This window comes from Labeo rohita, unplaced genomic scaffold (genome assembly GCF_022985175.1).
Source record: "Labeo rohita strain BAU-BD-2019 unplaced genomic scaffold, IGBB_LRoh.1.0 scaffold_705, whole genome shotgun sequence".
NCBI classification, from domain to species: Eukaryota; Metazoa; Chordata; class Actinopteri; order Cypriniformes; family Cyprinidae; genus Labeo; species Labeo rohita.
Genome location: NW_026129640.1, coordinates 14316 through 35802, shown reverse-complemented (window position 1 = coordinate 35802; position 21487 = coordinate 14316). Strand labels below are relative to the sequence as shown.

Sequence of the window (21487 nt, the reverse complement as noted above, 5' to 3'; positions counted from 1 at the left end):
GCTGAACAGTTGTACCCAATATAGTGTCCAGTGAGTGTATATGTTACAAAGAACATTTAAATACCCTATTAAATACCTCAGTATGTTGAGTTGACAGTTTGGACTCTTCAGTCCAGCACACAGCCGTTTCACTCCTGAATCCCGCAGGTCATTGTTACTCAGGTCCAGCTCTCTCAGAGAAGAGTTTGATGATTGTAAAACTGAACCCATAGTTTCACAGTGCTGATCAGTGAGATTACAGATTGCCAATCTAAACAGAGTAATGAAAAATAATTAATTACATACACACTGTCGACACATCTGTTTTAGTTTTTCTTAGTGTTAATGTTTTCATCTGTTTAGGTATGTTTGAGTTCATGTGGTGCTGATCAGTGAGAGTTGCTGTTTGCAGTTGGGGGCAGAATTTAAAGCGGAGACGTGAAGTCAGACACTTTCTGCTCCTCATAGTGATGTTCACACAGTGTTTGTATACTTTATCACAGATGAAGTGAATTAAATGCATTATTTGTCAAATACACAGATGTTTTAGAGATGATTTCATAAAGGAAAAATACTTTTCATGTACTGTTTAAAGGCACAAAATGTAAGATTTTTTTAAATTAAAATGTAAAAAAAACCCCACTAGAACAGTGTTACATATTTTGCTGACTTGTAACATTATCCTAGATGTTTTGAAGAATGTTTAAATCCAGAGATATAAGCAATTTTAACTAGTGTAATGGATCGTGTCATTGTGTCGTATGCCAATGACGTCATACACCCTCGATTTTCCGGTTTCATTTTATAGAAAACGTGAAACCCCAAAGACACTTTAATATGTCATGTATTTTTAGACAGATGATGAACGCGTTGTGTGTGGCATTATAGCAACACTTTCAACACGCTCAGTCGTATCTACAGCGATAAAACAGAAATGCTTTTTCCTACATGCGCATGACCGGAAGGAGCGGAAGCTGTTGTCTGTGGCATAATAAAAGCTCAGCTGCTTTCAAGCCATGTCTCACGCTCGTCCTTCATTAGCAATTGCTCCAGTGTCCTCGTTTCGCTTCCATGACTTTCAGCCCCACCCTGCTTCATACTACAGTGAGCTTGATACGTTTTAAATACATTAGCTCATCCATAGACATGATTTCTGCCCGTGTCCTGTCGGATTGCATCAGCTGTGTAGATGAAAACTACAACTCCCATGATTCCACACTCAATCACAGCATCATCAAAATACTTTGTTTGTTTTGAATATACACCCTCTAGTGGCGAAAACTTACAGATTGTGCCTTTAAAACAGTGCAATCTGTACAAGAATAAAGTTCAACATAAACCTATAGTATTTAAATAAGTGTTTTGTTTTTTTTTTAAATTTAAGAAAATAGTCTTACATCTAAGCTTTTAGGTTAGGATTAGGGCGTCTGCTGGCATAAATCTGTGTATCATCAGCATAACAATAAAACCCCAGATCAAACTTTCAAATAGGGATGTAACAATTCATGATATGATTTTCTCCCATTTTTTTTTTTTTTATTTATTTTTTATTTTATTTTTGGCAACATGAGATTTAACACAAATTATGAATGTAAAGGTTTCCTTTTATTATTATTCAGACAAAATGCTGCACATTTCTTTGTGAAACTGAAAAATGTCAAATAACAAAGCTAAATTGAAATTTTAAAAGAAATCCCAAATCAATTAAATAAAAAAATATCTTCATATAAACAAACTAAGGCTTTGCCTTTGCTCTTTCCATTTAAAATTAGTCAACCACTGCATTTTAAGCATGATCAAAACAACGATGAGCAGTTTTTGATCTAAATTAGATTGTATAATTTCAAAATTTGAAGCTAAAACAGAATTGTCTGATTTTAGCTTTGTGAAACTAATCTACAGAAAACATCTGAAAGAAACATAAACACTAGACATGCTGAATGAGAATGCATATTCACTCTCTGACAGTAGGTGGTGCTTATGGAAAAGCACTGACAGAGTATTTTCTTGGTTACTGCTGTAAATTACACTCAAAAAAATATTTCAGCCTAAACTTAATCTTTATGTAATTCAATTGCATACGAAAGTTCCATGCATTTGGATTACATAGTTTTAATTTAAACAAATCAATTAAACTTGATGTGATTCAAATGCATCAGTCTTACGTGAATGAAACAGGTAAAGTTGATGTAATATTTCCCAGTGTTAAACAAACCCTGCTCAGTGTTCATGTGTTTCCACACTACAGAGTGTTCAAGTAGCATTGACACAGTGTTGGAGTTAAGGAGATCATTATGTCATGATTGACCAATAATGATGAACACCTGCTGTTTACAAGCAGAATCACAGAAGGAAATAGAAACACACGAATCAGTCACAGCCAAAAAAAATACTAACTTAAATAAATGAAAACATTAAATCTCTGATTAAAACTCATCAAACAACATTACAGATTGACTTGATTTCTGTCATATACCCACAAATATTATTTGAAAATGTCTAAACAGAAATTTAGATGTTTTATTAAAAAAAAAAAAAATTCATTTGACCTCACCATCATGGTGAACAGGGATTACTTCAGTTGGGCTCTTGACATCAAGAATTAGCATATGAATCTCAACAATGGTGACATTCAACAGATGCGGCTGTTGAATGTCACCATTGTTGAGATTCAAATGCTGATTCTTGATGTCTGTGTGTGTCAAAAGGGTACTGTAGTTTTCAAGGTAGAGTGTATAAGACAAACATCCATAATAGTTCATACACCTGTTGTAAACATTATGAAAATAATTGACTAACCACTGCATAAGATCAGTGTATCATGCCATTGGATGATAATGATTTCACAACCAAAAAAAAGTTAACCAAAAAGACCTAATCAGACTTTTTTTGTTGGCTTTTTTATTTTGCTGTAATAGATGTGCTTCATACACATAATTACAGCAGCCAAAAAAAAAATCAAAAGTCAAGAGTCCAACTAAAGTAAACCCTGATCGCCATTATGGTGAGGTCAATTGAAACAAATAAAAAAAATAAAACATCTAAACTTCTGTTCTTATTTGTTCTCAAATAATATTTGTAGATATATGACAGAAATCAAGTCAAACTGTAATGTTGTTTGTGGAGTTGTTTAATCAGACATTTAATGTCTATTAAATTTATTTAAGTTCATTTTATCTTTGGCTGTGGCTGATTCTTGTGTTTCTCTTTCCTTCTGTGATTCTGCTTGTAAACAACAGGTGTTCATCATTATTGGTCAATCATGACATAATGATCTCCTTAACTCCAACACTGTGTCAATGCTACTTGAACACTCTGTAGTGTGGAAACACTGAGCAGCGTTTAAAATATATGTCAAAAGAATGAACCCTAGCACAGACCCCTGCGAGACCTTGCTGAACTAGTCCTGGTACAGGACTAAAAACATTAAAACCAATCAGTGAGGATTTAAACCATTCAAACACAGCACCAGCAGCTTTTAAGAATGAAAATATAACAGAACTGGTGACTCTGAGATGGTTGTTTGTGAAATACCAGCAGCTGAACAGTTGTACCTAAAAAGTGTGCAGTGAGTGTACATGTATATGTTACAAAGAACATTTAAATTCCCCATTAAATACCTCAGTATGTTGAGTTGACAGTTTGGACTCTTCAGTCCAGCACACAGCCGTTTCACTCCTGAATCCTGCAGGTCATTGTTACTCAGGTCCAGCTCTCTCAGAGAAGAGTTTGATGATTGTAAAACTGAAGCCTTAGTTTCACAGTGCTGATCAGTAAGATTACAGCCTGGCAATCTAAACAGGGTAATGAGAAACAATTAATTACATACACACGCATCTGTTTTAGGTTTCGTTAATGTTCATGTTTTCATGTCTTTAGGTATGTTTGAGTTCATGTGGTGCTGCACAGACCGATCAGCGAGAGTTGCCAATTGAGGTCGGGGTGGAATTGAAAGCGGAGACGTGAAGTCAGACACTTTCTGCTTCTCATAGTGATGCTCACACAGTGCTTGTATACTTTATCACAGATTAACTGAATTAAATGCAATATCTGTGAAATGCACAGATGTTTCAGAGATGTTTTCAAAAAGCAAAAAAACACTTTTAATGTAAAATTAAAGTCAAATATCTTAAAATTGTTATTTTACATGTATTGTCCGGATTACCGTCATGAAACATTCTCTGTGAAATTAAAGTTTTTTTTGCAGTTAACCACTAGCTAGCAATGGCACACATAAAAAACTATCACTGTATCAACAGCACCACAGTTACAACCTTTAAATAAAATGACATACAGCATAACACCAACATTTGATTGTGTTCTCCAGGTCTAAAGCTCATTCTCTACTCTTCAGCACAATGCTGACCCACAAAACACAGACAACAGAAACCCTTTAAATCCCAAAAGAACATGAAACACTAACAGATCTGTCTAGATCACAGCATCTTCACTTAATACAAACCAGACTGACTTTGTTTCTTTCATACAAAACTTCTTATTGAGAATTAACTGCGGTTTAGATGTTGATGTTTACTTGAAATTAATAAAAGTTTGAAGTCACCGTTGTGGAGATAAGCATTTGCTTTAGTTGGGCTCTTGACCTTAATCTTAATTTTTTTTTTTTATTTCCTTTCTTTTTCTGGTTGCTGTAACTGTGTGTTTAAAGCACATTTGTTATGGAAAAATCAGCAAGGAATATTCTGATCAGACAAAGCTAGTTACGTGCTACGGATGACCTTGTTGTTGTATAGTGGCTTGATCCAATGACTTTGTCTGAAATCTAATGTCTGAGCATGTTATTTAAGGTTATTACTTTCTTTTTGTAGTTTTAATTTAATGCAAGTTTAATTCAAATCCAATCATGCTTTGCTATTTTGAAAGTTTATATGTCTATTTGAGAGAATTATTTAGCCAAGCATGCATAGAGTCACAGACATCAAGAATCTGCATATGAATCTGAACAATAGTAACAATCGACAAAATATTCATATTAGCCCTGATCATCACAAAACAAGCTTTTTGTTGAGATTCATGTGCTGATTCTTGATGTTTGTGTGCGTACTTCCAGACGCCTAAAAACATATGATTAAAAAAAAAATCACATCATAAGACTGCTGTAAAAAAAGCTCAACTTCAAGCTATCATATCTAGCAATAACACCCATGAAACGTCAATATCAGACTACTGGGATAAGCTCAAACAATCATCAACAAATAATCAGCTTCATTTGACCAGAATTTCTCTGCTGGGCTTTACTATACCAAATGTAGCTTAAAAACACACAATTATAGTAACCAGAAGAAAACTAAAGCTATACAGTCAAGGGTCAAGAGCACAACTTAAGCAAATGCTTATCTCCACAATGGTGACTTCAAACTTTATGATTTTCAATAAAACATCAACATCTAAACCTCTGTTAATTCTCAAGAAATCAAGTCAGTCTGGTTGGTAATAAGTGAAGATGCTGAGATCTAGAGAGATCTGTTAGTGTTTCATGATCTGTTGCTGTCAGTCATTTGACTTTTAAGTAATTAATTAATTAGTTAATGAGTTAATTTTACAGTGAAGGTGTTTGTTTGTAATAATTTAGGAAATGTCTGTAAATTAACAGTGTTGTTATCTTATTTATATAAAGAGATTTTAAGGTTTTTAATTTTAAGGTTTTTGTTTGGCACCCTGTGCTGCCAGTCATTTGACCGTTTCTTTGCCTTTTGTTTTACAGTCAAGGTGCTTGATCATTAAATTCAGGAAATAGCTATAAAATAACAGTGTTTGTCAGTTTATTTAAATAAGGAGATTTTACTTTACTGCCAGTCATTTGACCATTTTATCATCTAACGGATTTGTTATTGTATTAATTACAGATTTGTTTTGTAATTTTACATACATTTGTTTGTAATTTAAGAAAACAGAAAACGTACTGTATACAAATACAGCAGTTTTTTTCTGTATAAAAAATGTAAATTACTGTAATTTGTCATTAATGCCATAATACTTAATAAATACTACATAAATAACAGCCAAGTTTTTAATTTAGAGATAATTTTATAGGGTTTTGACTGCAATTCAAAATGAAAGAAAACAACCAAAAAAAAAAAAAAAAAATCACAGTTATTTTCCGTAAAATTATATTTTTTTTTTATTACAGTGTAGCTATAAAATCATATATTAAACTATACAATAAAACATTAATAAATACAAATGTAAAGTTACATAGAGCGAAACTGAAACGGTATTGGACTCATTAGCCTCTCATTCAACAAGAATCCAAATGTTTCCAGTTTTGCCATGTAACATTTGGTTGCTAAACTATTATTAATTATGTAAACAAGGCTTTGTACTTCACTCCTGTTCCAATATCTGTGTAAAAAATTATCCATCTATGTGCAAAAATGTTTGTTTGGGCGCTACACTCTGACTTTAAATTAATCAATGTAACTATGTTTGGTTGACTGCATTTTAGTTTGATTAATGGTTGAATGGTCAAGTTAGCAACACTGATAATTTGTGTGAGCGTGCATGAGGCGCAGCTGAAATTAATAAAATAAAGATATAAAGAAAACAAATAAAATGCATAAACAGTGTCACATAAACAAAAGTAGCTTATACTTGTACAGCTTTTTTTTTCTTTTGTTATTCTTTTAATTATTTAAGAGAAATAGTCCTGATCATGTAGACCTTTTCTTTTCTTTTCTTTTCTTTTCTTTTCTTTTCTTTTCTTTTCTTTTCTTTTCTTTTCATTTCATTGGGGGCAGTCATGGCCTAATGGTTAGCGAGTTGGGCTCGTAACCCAAAGGTATTGAAGGTGGGGATTGTGAATAAACAGTGCTCTTTCCACCTTCAATACCATGACTGAAGTGCCCTTGAGCAAGGCACTGAACCCCTAGTTGCTCCCTGGGTACTGGAGCAATGGCTGCCCACTGCTCTGGGTGTTCTCTCTCTCTCTCTCTCTCTCTCTCTCTCTCTCTCTCTCTCTCTCTCTCTCTCTCTCTCTCTCTCTCTCTCTCTCTCTCTCTCTCTCTCTCTCTCTCTCTCTCTCTCTCTCTCTCTCTCTCTCTCTCTCTCTCTCTCTCTCTCTCTCTCTCTCTCTCTCTCTCTCTGTGTGTGTGTGTGTGTGTGTGTGTGTGTGTGTGTGTTCACTTCTCACTGCTGTGTGTGTGCACCATAGTTGACAAAATGTTGTCACTTTCACTTTCATTCCTTATATAACTAATTTCTGTTTTTCTCTGTTCACAGAAGTGTGAATCCTCGTGATCTGTTTTTTATGCTGCTATTTGCCCATATAAAGCTTAAAGTCCTGAAAAACAGCTTTGGTTATCAGTCAGCAAAATAATATAATGAAGAAAATGTTGTCGTTATACAATTCTCCACATAAATTCTCCAGCTTGCAAACACAAGCTGAGACCAGACTTGAGATTTGATCTTAGCCACTGTCACATCCATATTGATACATTCCAAGTTTTGTATAAAAAAACAACTGTACACCCATTTTTCTATCATATGTTCATTTTGTAATTGAGGCCCAATATGAATGTAAAGGTTTACATCCCATAATGATGCTCAATTATCTTGTTTGAAGGTAATGATAACGACATCTTGTGTACTAACTGACAAACGATCACTGATTATTGGTCACATTCTCATTGTTTTCATCCTTTCTTATTCAAGTATTTCAATGGCTCTTGATCATTAAACATTTATGAATCAAAATAACCAATTAAAGGTAGAACAAAAACTGGAATCTAAACATACAAAAACATGAAAGAATCTGCTATATAGTCACATTATCACTAAAGTATGAATCCATGTATAAGTCAAACCTCAGTATGTTGAGTTGACAGTTTGGACTCTTCAGTCCAGCACACAGTAACTTCACTGCTGAATCCTGCAGGTCATTGTTACTCAGGTCCAGCTCTCTCAGCTGTGAGTTTGATGATTGTAAAGCTGAAGCCACAATTTCACAGTGCTGAATTGTGAGATTAGAGCCTGCCAATCTGAAAAAGAGAGGACTTTGGTTAAAAAGCATGTTCATAAGATAGTGTCCCCAAATGACTACAAGACTATAAACAGTATATACACTCAAAAAAAAATATTTCAGCCCTTAACTTAATTCAGTTACATACAAAAGTTCCATGCATTTAGATTACATAGTTTTAATTTAAACAAATCAGTTAAACTTAATGTGATTCAAATGCATCAGTCTTACGTAAATGAAACAGGTAAAGTTGATGTTATAGTTCCCAGTGTTAAACAAACCCTGCTCAGTGTTCATGTGTTTCCACACTACAGAGTGTTCAAGTAGCATTGACACAGTGTTGGAGTTAAGGAGATCATTATGTCATGATTGACCAGTAATGATGAACACCTGCTGTTTACAAGCAGAATCACAGAAGGAAAGAGGAACACAAGAATCAGCCACAGCCAAAGATAAAATGAACTTAAATAAATAAAGACATTAAATCTCTGATTAAACAGCTCCACAAACAACATTACAGTTTGACTTGATTTCTGTCATATATCCACAAATATTATTTCAGAACATCTAAACAGAAGTTTAGATGTTTTATTTATTTTATTTTTTTTTTAAAGGTTGAATTGATCTCACCATCATGACGAACAGGGTTTACTTTAGTTGGACTCTTAACTTTTGATTTTTTTTATGTTAATTTTTTTGGCTGCTGTAATTATGTGTATGAAGCACATTTATTACAGCAAAATAAAAAAGCTGAAAAGAAGTCCGATTAGGTGTTTTTGTTTAATTTTTACTGTTTGTTAAATCATTATCATCCAGTGGCATGATACACTGATCTCATGCAGTGGTTAGTCTATTATTTTTGTAATGTTTACCACAGATGTATGAACTATTATGGATGTTTACCTTATAAACTAAACCTTGAAATCTACAGCACCTGTTTGACACACACAGACATAAAGAATCAGCATTTGAATCTCAACAATGGTGACATTCAACAGCTGCATGCTTGGTAACAGCAGATTATAAAACTCACCCATGACTCCCAGCATGCAGCTGTTGAATGTCACCATTGTTGAGATTCATATGCTGATTCTTGATGTCTGTGTGTCTCTAAGTGATACCGGAGGTCTTAACGTAATAATAATAATAGTTAATACAACTACTGTAAATATCATGAAACTAGCAGGTAAACCACTTAACAATATTAGCAAATCAGGCCACTGGATAATTACAACATCAATAATAATTAACCAAGAACACTTAATAAGAAAAGAATAAACTGCCATTGCACCTGAAGTTCTGTCCTCATCATGTCCCTGTATATTCACTCTCTGGACTTTACAGCAATTAACCCTCTGGGGTCTGAGGGTGTTTTGGGGCCCTGGAGAAGTTTTGACATGCCCTGACATTTGTACTTTTTTCAGTATCTTAAAAACATTAATGGCTAAAGTCTGATCACACTGTAATCAGTACAAACTGGGCTACAATAATATGTAAGCAACAAGATTGTACATGTTTGTGCTTTTGAGAAAACAACATTTATGCGTGGTTAGTGAAAATCTATTTTTTTTAAGTCACTGAAATAAGACCATGAAACACATTCAGAACATTTGTTCACAAGACATGTTCTAAGACATGTTTTGTGATCGAAAGGGAATATGCGAGGGAGTGACAATGGCCATTGAATATTTAGTGATTCACACCTGAGAGACAACAGGCCCTCCTCTAATGGCCCATCAATGAGACTGTGACTGTCAGGTAAGAAACAATGAGAAGATTCAGACATTGGGGTTTTAGATTATCTGTATTTTATTTACAACACAGTATAACATAAACATACATCATGAAGATCAACAACACATTATTAAGCACACTGATCTAACCACAGAGATGTGAACAGATGGTGTGTAATTCCTGAAAATTGTTTTCTGAATTCTGTTCAACAAGTTAGCACAAGCAAATCATACCTGAAGTGCTTGCAAAACTCATCATCAGTAGTCAAGGAACTTGTTTTACCAATAGAAAATCAAATTTCCTTGGCTTATTCATTGGATGATGCAAATGGAACTTGAGTTCTTCGGATGGTTTCTCCAGGAGTGAGTTCTTTCCGGCAGACATTCTACTAGCTGCATCAACTCTTCAGTTATCCTCCTCATCTTCGTTTTCCAAATTCTTCAGTTCTTCACTCATCCATCTTTGTTTCACTGAATGCCATTCCTAAGGGAGCGGTAGGACTGAGACATTGCTTTTACACCTATCACACGGAACTGAACTTATTTTTTTTTTTTCCAAGGAACTTTGAATTCAATTGAATTTTTGAACTTTCCATTTCTATTTCAACTTTTCCAAGTGAAATTGTTGTTGGGGATTGTCTATTGTATACTGTTGTCTACTCACTCTGTTTTTTTCCCAAATTTCCAGGAAACAAAAGCACTTCAACTAATTGCTAAAAAAATACTTTTTTCTGGTTAGCAAGACAATTTTGTGTGTGGTGTTACGTTTTTATTTTTTTTTCCCCCAGAATTCTGATATTCAAACCCTTTCATTTAATATCTGTGTGGTTGACATACAGGGGAAAAAAAACAAGCTCCTCTGATAAACCTAGACAACTAGTATAGATCATACAGCCCTGACGTAAGAGTTGAAGTTGGGGTTACACCAAAATAGTGGCGAGCCAACAGCCAGGAGAGCTTTGGTTAATTGTTACCTGTATTGATAACTACTCTAGTGAACACACTTTTTTTTTCCTGAATTGGTTTTCTTTCATTGTTCTAAGAGCGAGATTTGCATTTGTCCCATTTATTTTTGATGCTCATTATATTCCCCAAGACAAAACATGGATCTTTGTAAACGTTTTGATGTACATGGACAAAACTGTTTGTATGTTACAGGGGTAGAAAAAACTTGTAGCATTGAGGACATCACAGGTTTTTTTGAAGTACATGGGGAAATTTCAAAAGTAGTCAGAGTCCCTGATGAGCCAGAGCAGCCGTCAGGTAGACTTCTCATTCAGTATTCATCTGAGAGTTCCATTTTGAAAATCGACCCTGATAGTTTAGGAGACCTGACAAGCCCAAAAGATCCTGCTGTAGCATGGCATGTGAGAACAGTTCGTGATATGAGCCAAGAGAAATTAGGCAGGGGACTAGCACAAAGATATTTAGATGAACTGAGCACTATCCCAGGAAGTGGCAGAGCAGCATTCCTACTTGCTCTACAGAAGGAGCTTCAGCGTGTCCAGCTTCATTCAAGTGACTTGCAAGCTGCTGAGGCAGGTCCACATACTACTGTTCACAGTCCTCATGATTCAGGAAGAACCAATGTGGAATTCAACCCTGCCGAGTCAAATGTAGCTCAAGCTACAGTTCCAAACTTTTCCCCCTCATATGTGCCACAGAGCCCTGTGCACATTGACGAAAGCATGTTCAACCCTCCTCAGATTCAGAAGGTAGTTGTGGAGCATGTCATCCGTAATGAGTCTTCACACTCACCTTTGAGGCAGAGCCGGATCCGCACATTCTCCGGCAGAATCCCTAAGCCAAATGGAGAGGGTGATTACGAGACTTGGCGTACTCAAGTTGATCTTCTTCTTTCTGACCCATCTTCATCAGATTCTCAGAAAGTGAGGATAATCTTAGAAAGTCTGCTTAGCCCAGCAGCTGACATTGTTAAGCCCTTAGGTGTAAATTCTTCACCTAGCTCTTACCTTAACCAGACTGAATCCGATTTTGGTGTAGTAGAAGATGGAGAAGAGCTTTTTGCAACTTTTCTTAACCTAAATTAAAATGCTGGAGAAAAACCATCGGCATACCTGCAAAGACTGCATACTCTTCTTACCCGAGCAATATCTAGAGGCGGAGCCAGTGCCGTTGACTCCCGTAAACATTTGCTTCGCCAGTTTTGTCGAGGGTGCTGGGACCAGACCATGATAATTGGACTTCAGCTTGAACGTCTTAAAGACCATCCACCTCCTTTCTCTGAACTTCGCCTCTCTGTTAGAACAGAAGAAGATAAACGGGCAGCAAAGTTAGATCGAATGAAGAAACACCTTGGTAGCGCAAAAGCTGCTGCACATGCTCACTCCATGTATGGCATACCTGTCAATGTAGAACCCCAGTCTGAGCCCTCGCTGAAGTGCCAAAAGGGTGAAACTCAGAAACTTAAAGGAGAAATAACTGCACTGAAGAAACAAGTTGCGTATCTGTCAAAGAAAGGTGAGACAAAAGAGTGTGAAGTTGAGTGTGTAAGAAACTCTAAGGAGGACGCAGTTACTGGTAAATGTCTTGTAGCTAGCTCCAATGCAACATCTGATTCTAATCCCATGCCAAGGCCCTGGTTCTGCTTTAAGTGCGGGGAGAATGGACACATTGCAGGACGCTGCAGTAAGGAACCCAACCCTGAACTTGCTCGCAAAAAGAATTTCACATTCACAGCTGTGAAACCACAAGGCAGTTGTAATAAATAAAAGATATAGAACTCTAAATGGTTTCAGTGGCACAAATTACATTTATTTTAAAACAGAATTGTCACCACTGCATGACTTTTGCTCTTTGGCTTGTCTGGTTTGTTTAACTGAACAGTTGAACAAAAGCTAATGTTAAAAAGCTACGGGTCAACTAATGCTAACACTGACCACTATAATGGTGATGTAAACATTTTGGTGTCTTCAATAATTTTCAATAATCGCTCAATGAATCACTTAATTACCTCATTAACTTTGACACTGCTTCAGTGTTCTTTTTAACACTCAAACTCCTGCGAGAGTTCATTTAACACTGGGCTTTTTGCTGTGTAGACTTTATCTACTTTTTTTTTAGTTTGTCATAGCTGTTAAATTCAGGTATTTTTTACTCAAATATATAGACAAACGAAGTGCAAATTGTTACTTCAATTTACCTCATTTTATTGGGTAGATTCGTAAATTTAGGTTTTCTTTACTCAGACATATAGGATAGAATCTACCCAAACAAACTAAGTGCAAATTGTTACATCAGTTTACCCCATTATATTGAGTAGATTCTATAGGTTGTTTTTTACAGTGTTTATTTTTTTTCCCAAACTAGGTGGTTTAAGTTTTTTATTAATGTGTAATTAAAGCATGATGAAAATGCATATCATATTTGATATTTTTGCATATGCAAATGTTATTAGCTTGGAACCTCATTTTTAAACACAATTTTACACCTCATATCTAATCTGGAATAAAAAGAATGTACTGTATAAACACAAATCTCTTTTCTTTTTTTTTTTCTTTTTTTTTATGGTATTTTTGCATCTCAGTCTTTCAAAATGGAGTTCTTAGATAAGCATGAAATTCCTGTTAATCCAAAAGAGTTTGTGACTGTTGCTGATGCAGTGCCACATGCAGTTTTTGCACATGCTTTTAAGAGATCTTTTTTCCCCTCCAATCTCTGTCACTCATTGGATCTATGTAATATTTATAAAGGTAAACAGTGTCTGTCATCATCTAAATAAAAAAAAACTCCTAAAAATTAGAAGTCTGGAGGAGTCTGTTTCTGTGCCTTATGTAATCTTCAACTAGAATCGTTTTGAAGAAAGTTTGGTCAATTCCTCACAAATATCTCATAACTAACAACATGAGAAAAGTGACATTGATAAGTTAAAGCTACATAAGTAGATTCATATATTTTCTGCAGATAAGTGCTCTCCTATAAGCCGTAAGAGTGATATTCCAGCTGTTCTGAAACATCTTTATTTATTTTGGAATTGCTCATACAATGACATTTCGATGATATTCTTTATTTTATCAAATGTTGCAGCTTAACTTAAACTTTATGTAATTTAATTACATACAAATTTTCCATGCATTTAGATTACATAGTTTTAATATAAACAAATCAATAAACTTAATGTGATTCATATGTGAATGAAACAGGTAAAGTGGATGTAATATTTCCCAGTGTTAAACAAACCCTGCTCAGTGTTCATGTGTTTCCACACTACAGAGTGTTTAAGTAGCATTGACACAGTGTTGGAGTTAAGGAGATCATTATGTCATGATTGACCAATAATGATCAACACCTGCTGTTTACAAGCAGAATCACTGAAGGAAAGAGAAACACACGAATCAGACACAGCCAAAGATAAAATGAACTTAAATAAATGAAGACATTAAATCTCTGATTAAACAACTCCACAAACAACATTACAGTTTGACTTGATTTCTGTCGTATATCCACAAATATTATTTGAGAACGTCTAAACAGAGGTTTAGATGTTGTATTGAAAAAATGTTTCATTTGACCTCACCATCATGGCGAACAGGGTTTACTTTAGTTGGGCTCTTGACCCTTGTCTGTCTTAGTATTGCTTTTTTGTTCTTTGGTTGCTGTATTTGTGTTTGCCAAGCACATTTGTTATACGGCAATAAAAAAAAAAAAAAAAAGTCATGGGTGAGTTTTATAATCTGCTGCTACCCAGCATGCAGCTGTTGAATGTCACCATTGTTGAGATTCATACGCTGGTTCTTGATGTCTGTATGTGTCTAAATAATACTGGAGATCTTAAAGTAGTAATAGTAACAGTTCATACAACTACTGTAAATAGCATGATACTAACAGGAAAACCACTGAACGATATCAGCAAATCAGGCCTGTGGATGATGACGATGATTACAACAAAAATAATAGTTAACCAAAAACACTTAATAACGACCCGCTTTTTTATTGCCGTATAACAAATGTGCTTGGCAAACACAATTACAGCAACCAAAGAACAAAAAAGCAATACTAGAACAGACAAGGGTCAAGAGCCCAACTAAAGTAAACCCTGTTCGCCATGATGGTGAGGTCAAATGAAACATTTTTTCAATACAACATCTAAACCTCTGTTTAGACGTTCTCAAATAATATTTGTGGATATACGACAGAAATCAAGTCAAACTGTAATGTTGTTTGTGGAGTTGTTTAATCAGAGATTTAATGTCTTCATTTATTTAAGTTCATTTTATCTTTGGCTGTGTCTGATTCGTGTGTTTCTCTTTCCTTCAGTGATTCTGCTTGTAAACAGCAGGTGTTGATCATTATTGGTCAATCATGACATAATGATCTCCTTAACTCCAACACTGTGTCAATGCTACTTGAACACTCTGTAGTGTGGAAACACATGAACACTGAGCAGGGTTTGTTTAACACTGGGAAATATTACATCAACTTTACCTGTTTCATTTACGTAAGACTGATGCATTTGAATCACATTAAGTTTAATTGATTTGTTTAAGTTAAAACTATGTAATCTAAATGCATGGAAATTTTGTACGTAATTGAATTAAGTTAAGGGCTGAAATATTTTTTTGAGTGTAGTTGTCCAGTCTCGATCTTTTCACACAACATTGTGTCGCCGAAAATGCAATTGCGAGTCCTTTGAGTGTGAGAACATTATAGAATAATGTTGTCACACTGCAAACTTCAACATACACAAATAATTATTCGAGAAATATAATTTACGTGCAGCTAGGCCTTCCCTAGTGTAGGCCCCCGGGCTTCAGGCCGTTGATGGCCGTACCTAAATGTACCCCTGCATACCATATGTTACATGTCTGTTTAAACCAAAATTATATAGATATTAAAGTTCTGAAACGTTATTACGAACTTACCACTAGGGATGGGAAGCTCGACACCTAGTGTCGACACACGTTTCGAGTTTTCAACACACTAGTGTTCCGAAACAGTGTTCCGAAGCATTGCTCGAAATGAGGCTGTCACGTGATCTTTGAAAACGAAGCTTCATTACCTCACTGACACGTCACGCTAGGCTCAAATACAAAGCATATCGATTGCGCTGTCCCATACCCATTAGTCATTTAGTGCAGTGTTATAACTTTATCGGTCATCATGCATTTGTATGTTTTTTTTTTTTCTTTTTACGCGGTGTATCATTGTTACTTAAAGTACTACTATTAAAAAACAATGACGTGTGGCTGAATGTCTATTGTCTGAATGAAAATTAAAAAATCCTTGATAAAAGGACAAAAGTCCTTCCTCAACCACAAACATTTTTGCTATATATATATATATATATATATATATATTATTATTATTATTATTATTGTTGTTGTTGTTGTTGTTGTTGTTATTATTATTAAAATTAAATAATTGCATTTGTATTTGTGCATTTTTTAACAATGTGCATGTTTGTGTTCTATTGTAAAGAACACACAAAAATGGTGGAATGAAAAATTACGTTAGTTTAATCTATTGGCGTATTAAGCCTTTGTCATTGTATTGTGCAAAATACAATACATTTTGGAAACCCTATCGCTGCACACACACGCCAACTTGCTAATGACACATATGCTTATAAAATTCACAAATAAACCTTACAATAACACCCCAGGCCCGGTTCTACGGGGGTGCTTGAGGGTGCTAAGCACCCCCAAACAAAAGCAAAAGCACCCTCAGATAAAATTATTAATAGCGTATTAATTTTTAAATTAATGAACACGCAGACAGATGCACACACATACATAAATTTGCCAAATTAATACATACACACAAGCTTATAAATACACAAGCTGAATTGTTAAAAGCGCACCTCGGGTCATGTGACACGAACCAACCAATCAGCTTCATCCTTTATAGAAACAACATTGAAAACTCAGCCAAGACGGTGAAACAGCTGATCATAGCTGTACAGGGATAGACATTTTTAAAATACATTTTGTAGCAGGGCAGTGCTAGAAAGCCATTTATCATTTGCTGAAACTAACTTGTCTTCATGGAGAGCGTAGGCCATGGTTGCCTAGTAACGACAGACGCCATGGGAGCGTAACTTAGCACTTTGGAAAGAACGCGTTTTTAGGCGCGACATGTGAACTGCTCCTAGATGAGCATGCAGTAATAATCTTCACAGTGTATTCTTGATGTTAGATGGCATTTGTTGAAACTACAATTACGATACTAGTGTAGACGATTTATATTACTCAGTCCTATTTGGTGGTACCGTTTTCATACAGTTCCATGCATATTTTTTGTGAGCAGCCTCACAATTTTCAGAAGCACCTTCAGTGATTTGGTTCTGGAACCGGGCCTGTAACACCCCAATGAACAAAACATCTAAATGACACATTTTGTGTAAGAATTTTTATTGACCAGCAGATGGCGTAGTAGAGAACTGTATCAAAAGCTTCGAAGCATCAACGCACTTTGTTGTAAAAGCCTCACTGCTTCAAAAGCCTCGTTTGGCACATCCCTACCGACAGGTGTACGGTGTACATTTTAGGACATCCTCAGACCTCAGTCATACAATGAAAAGCCGTGTAGGATGATATTAGACTCAAAACGATTAATAGATGCATGCACAATTATCCATGGACTGCATCCCAGATAGCAACATAATGTCGGCCCAGATCCGGCCCACATCTGGCAGATGTGGCATGATGATCTGGCCCACATGCAGCGTGGAATGATGGCACTTGGGTGGACCGCTCCTGTTTGCCAGATCTGGGCCAAAAGCAGGCCACAGCAATGCCACATGTCAGCCAAGAGCCACAACCTTAGATGAAATCAGCAGAAGATAAAAGACATTCAATCTCTGAAGATCTCAGAGGAGGAGGTTTAAACAACTCCACAAACAGTATTACCAGCTTCACGCATTACTGACCAGATTGACTTTACTTCTTTATTGAGAATTAGCACTAACATTGCTTCCACTTGAAGTCTTCCACTTGAAGTCACCATGATAGTGATTAGCGTTTCCATTAATTAATTGGGCTCTTAACACTTACTTTTGAGCATGTTTTATTTGGCTGTTGTAAAAGTGTGATTTAATATTGTCACATAACTGCCTGATTCACTGAAAACATTTGAATGTAGTTGTTGTGTAGTTCAATGCTCTCACATTGTAAAACCTGCATTACTGCTACATGAGTTGCAAAATTAGTTTTGAAGTAATTAGTAATGAAAATTTTGCATAAGGCTGACACACACAGATATCAGCCATCAGCATATGAATCTCAACAATGGTGACAAAACAATCAGATAATCGGATCAATTCTGGACATCACAAAAGGCTGCATAATTTATTCATGCTGTGATGCATGCTGGGAGTTTTGTACTGGGGTTCCCAGCATGCATTCTAACTTTGCACTTTCTATTGTCACCATTGTTGAGGTTCATGTGTTGATTTATGATGGCTTCCCGAATTTTTTGTTAAACTGGATTTGCAAGACTACAGACAGTTTCGTACTACAAATGAAATATTTCTGCAACATAATTGGAAAAGCCAAACGACAGTGAATCAGGCTAATTCATTCATACAGCTTTCAATAGTTTAGTCAACACCTGATTTCATCTTGTTTTTATATGTTACTGCTGAAGTGTTTTTACAAACACACCATCATAGCAACATACAAATATACACTTACATTTAAAAAAAAAAAGTGTTACGAGCCCAATTAATGGAAACACTAACCACTATTATGGTAGAGTAGATTTAAGCCTGTTAATTAGCAAAAAATAACTTCTGTAAAGTCAATCTGGTCAGAAATGCGTGAAGCTGGTAATACTGTTTGTGGAGTTGTTTAAACCTCCTCCTCTGAGATCTTCAGAGATTGAATGTCTTTTATCTTCTGCTGATTTCATCTAAGGTTGTGGCTCTTGGCTGACATGTGGCATTGCTGTGGCCTGCTTTTGGCCCAGATCTGGCAAACAGGAGCGGTCCACCCAAGTGCCATCATTCCACGCTGCATGTGGGCCAGATCATCATGCCACATCTGCCAGATGTGGGCCGGATCTGGGCCGACATTATGCTGCTATCTGGGATACATTTTAGGCATGTATCTTACAATCCACAAACAAATGCCTGAATAAAAATGTTCTGTTCTAAATCTCCTCAAAATTCAGGAGAATACACTTAAAATATTATTTAAAAAAAATACTATTACATTAAATTTCCTGGTTAAAAAAAAAAGAAAAAGAGCTCATAAAAATTGTACAAATTTTGCATAGTATCATAAAATCTCCTCAAAAGTCAAGAGAATAAACAAAAAATATTATTGAATAAAATCACACTACTTTAAATTTCCTAGTTTTTTTTTCCTAGAAAAAAAAAAAATTATATATATATATATATATTTCAAGTATCAAGTGTGACCCAAAAATAGCTCATAAAAAATTTTACTAATTTTGCATAATATCATAAAATCTGAACAAAATCATATTACATTTAATTTCCTGGTTAAAAAAAAAAAAAAAAAAGTTATATTTCAAGTATCAAGTGTGACCCAAAAATAGCTCAGAAAAATTTTACAAATTTTTCATAATATCGTAAAATCTTTTCAAAATTCAAGAGAGTAAAGAAAAAATATTATTGAACAAAATCATATTACATTAAATTTGTTTCCTATTTTTTTTTGTAAAGAGGGAAAAAAAGTTATATTTCAAGTATCAAGTGTAACCCAAAAATAGCTTATAAAAATTGTTCAAATTTTGCATAGTATCATAAAATCTCATCAAAATTCAAGAGAATAAAGAAAAAATATTATTTAATAAAATCACATTACATTAAATTTCCTAGTTTTTTGTTGTTGTTGTTGTTTTGTTTTTTTTAAAGGAATATATATATATATATATATATATATACACAGTAAAATTCACAGAGTAAAATTAACTCTATTCAGAGAACATTTGGTCCCTCTCTAAACAGAGTTAAATTAACACTGAAGCAGAGTTAAAGTTAATGAGATAATTAAGTGATCAATTAAAAACTGATTGAGCATTAGTGATGAACACCTGCTGTTAACAAGCAGAATCACTGAAGAAAAGAGAAACACAAGAACTACAACTGATTTCAGCAACATTTTAAATCAACTGAAATAAAAGACATTAAATCTCTCAAAATCTGATTAAACAACTCCACAAACAGCATCGCCAGCTTCACTCATTACTAACCAGACTGGCTTAATTGTAATAATAATAATTATAAAAAAAAAAAAAAAACAAAAAAAAAAAACATGATGCCACCATAATTGTGGTCAAGGTTCGCTTTAGTTTGTCTCTTGACCCTTTTAATAGCTTATAATAATTTTGCTTCTAAACAATTGTAATATTGTTTCACAGCAAACATTTGTGTATTGTTGAATCAAATGTTTGAAACAACAGTTTATTTTACACTTTCTACTTATAGCTCATTTGTGTGAACGTTATAAAGCGATCTTTTTCTTTGGTTTATTGATGGGTATATTGCTGAAAAAAGGTCCTGTTAAACAATCACCACTATAAAGCTTCACTTTTGAAAAAAAGAGGTGCATTGGCTCAGGAGTTTAGACATGAACACTTATCATATGATCCTCAACAGTGGTGACAATAATTATTCATACTGCAGTGCATGATGGGAGTTTTTTATGGGGTTCCATTTGTGCCAAAAAAGAGGCGACTGCTTTGTGCTTTGTACTACACATTTGTCTTTGTCTACAGTTATTGCCTAATTATTCAGGAAAATCAGTATATGTTGACGTGCATGTTGTCTGTTGACGTCGTCTTAATCTGTCGTCCTGTCGTCTTTTTCTTTGTTTTTTTACTGTTGTCCTAACTCATTTTGTCCTGTCGACCTGTTCTGTCATCCTTACTGTCGTCTTATTCTGTCATGCTGTCGTCCTGTTCTGTCATCTTATTCTGTCATGCTTACTGTCGTCCTGTTCTGTCATCCTAACTGTCGTCTTGTTCTGTCGTCTTAATCTGTCATGCTTACTGTCGTTCTGTTCTGTCGTCTTAATCTGTCATCCTTACTGTCGTCTTGTTCTGTCGTCTTAATCTGTCATGCTTACTGTCGTTCTGTTCTGTCGTCTTAATCTGTCATTCTTACTGTCGTCCTGTTCTGTCATCCTAACTGTCGTCTTGTTCTGTCGTCTTAATCTGTCATCCTTACTGTCGTTCTGTTCTGTCGTCTTAATCTGTCATCCTTACTGTCGTTCTGTTCTGTCGTCTTAATCTGTCATGCTTACTGTCGTCCTGTTCTGTCATCCTAACTGTCGTCTTGTTCTGTCGTCTTAATCTGTCATCCTAACTGTCGTCTTGTTCTGTCGTCTTATTCTGTCATCCTTACTGTCGTCCTGTTCTGTCATGCTTACTGTCGTTCTGTTCTGTCGTCTTAATCTGTCATCCTTACTGTCGTTCTGTTCTGTCGTCTTATTCTGTCATGCTTACTGTCGTCCTGTTCTGTCGTCCTGTTCTGTCATCCTAACTGTCGTCCTGTTCTGTCGTCCTGTTCTGTCATCCTAACTGTCGTCCTGTTCACCGCGGAACACCAGCCGCCATCTGGATTTGCTGTACGTCTATTATAATTACGGTACGGAGAAAAGAAGGGCTAAAAAGCTGACGAACATCTATATTTCAGCGGTTAAAATTTAAATGTGCTAGAAAACAGGGGAAAAGTATTTACAAAACGTATATATATATATATATATATATATATATATATATATATATATTGTTCATTATATAAGATACAATTATATTACTTTCAAATACATTACATCGTAAACACAGATAGAGACATGGTTGTTGAGAAAAAGAA

At 35.1% G+C, this 21487-nt stretch overlaps 1 protein-coding gene across 1 annotated transcript; it reads right to left on the bottom strand.

Moving 5' to 3' along the window:
* Positions 1-76: 76 nt before the first annotated feature.
* On the bottom strand, positions 77-10072 carry LOC127161651 (ribonuclease inhibitor-like; the record flags this gene model as incomplete). Its single annotated transcript, XM_051104371.1, has 4 exons — positions 10023-10072; positions 7800-7973; positions 3600-3773; positions 77-250 (listed from the first exon to the last, which is right to left on the bottom strand). Coding segments are annotated over exons 1-4 (572 nt in total), but the record flags the coding sequence as incomplete, so codon positions are not given.
* Between the last annotated feature and the right edge of the window lie 11415 nt (positions 10073-21487).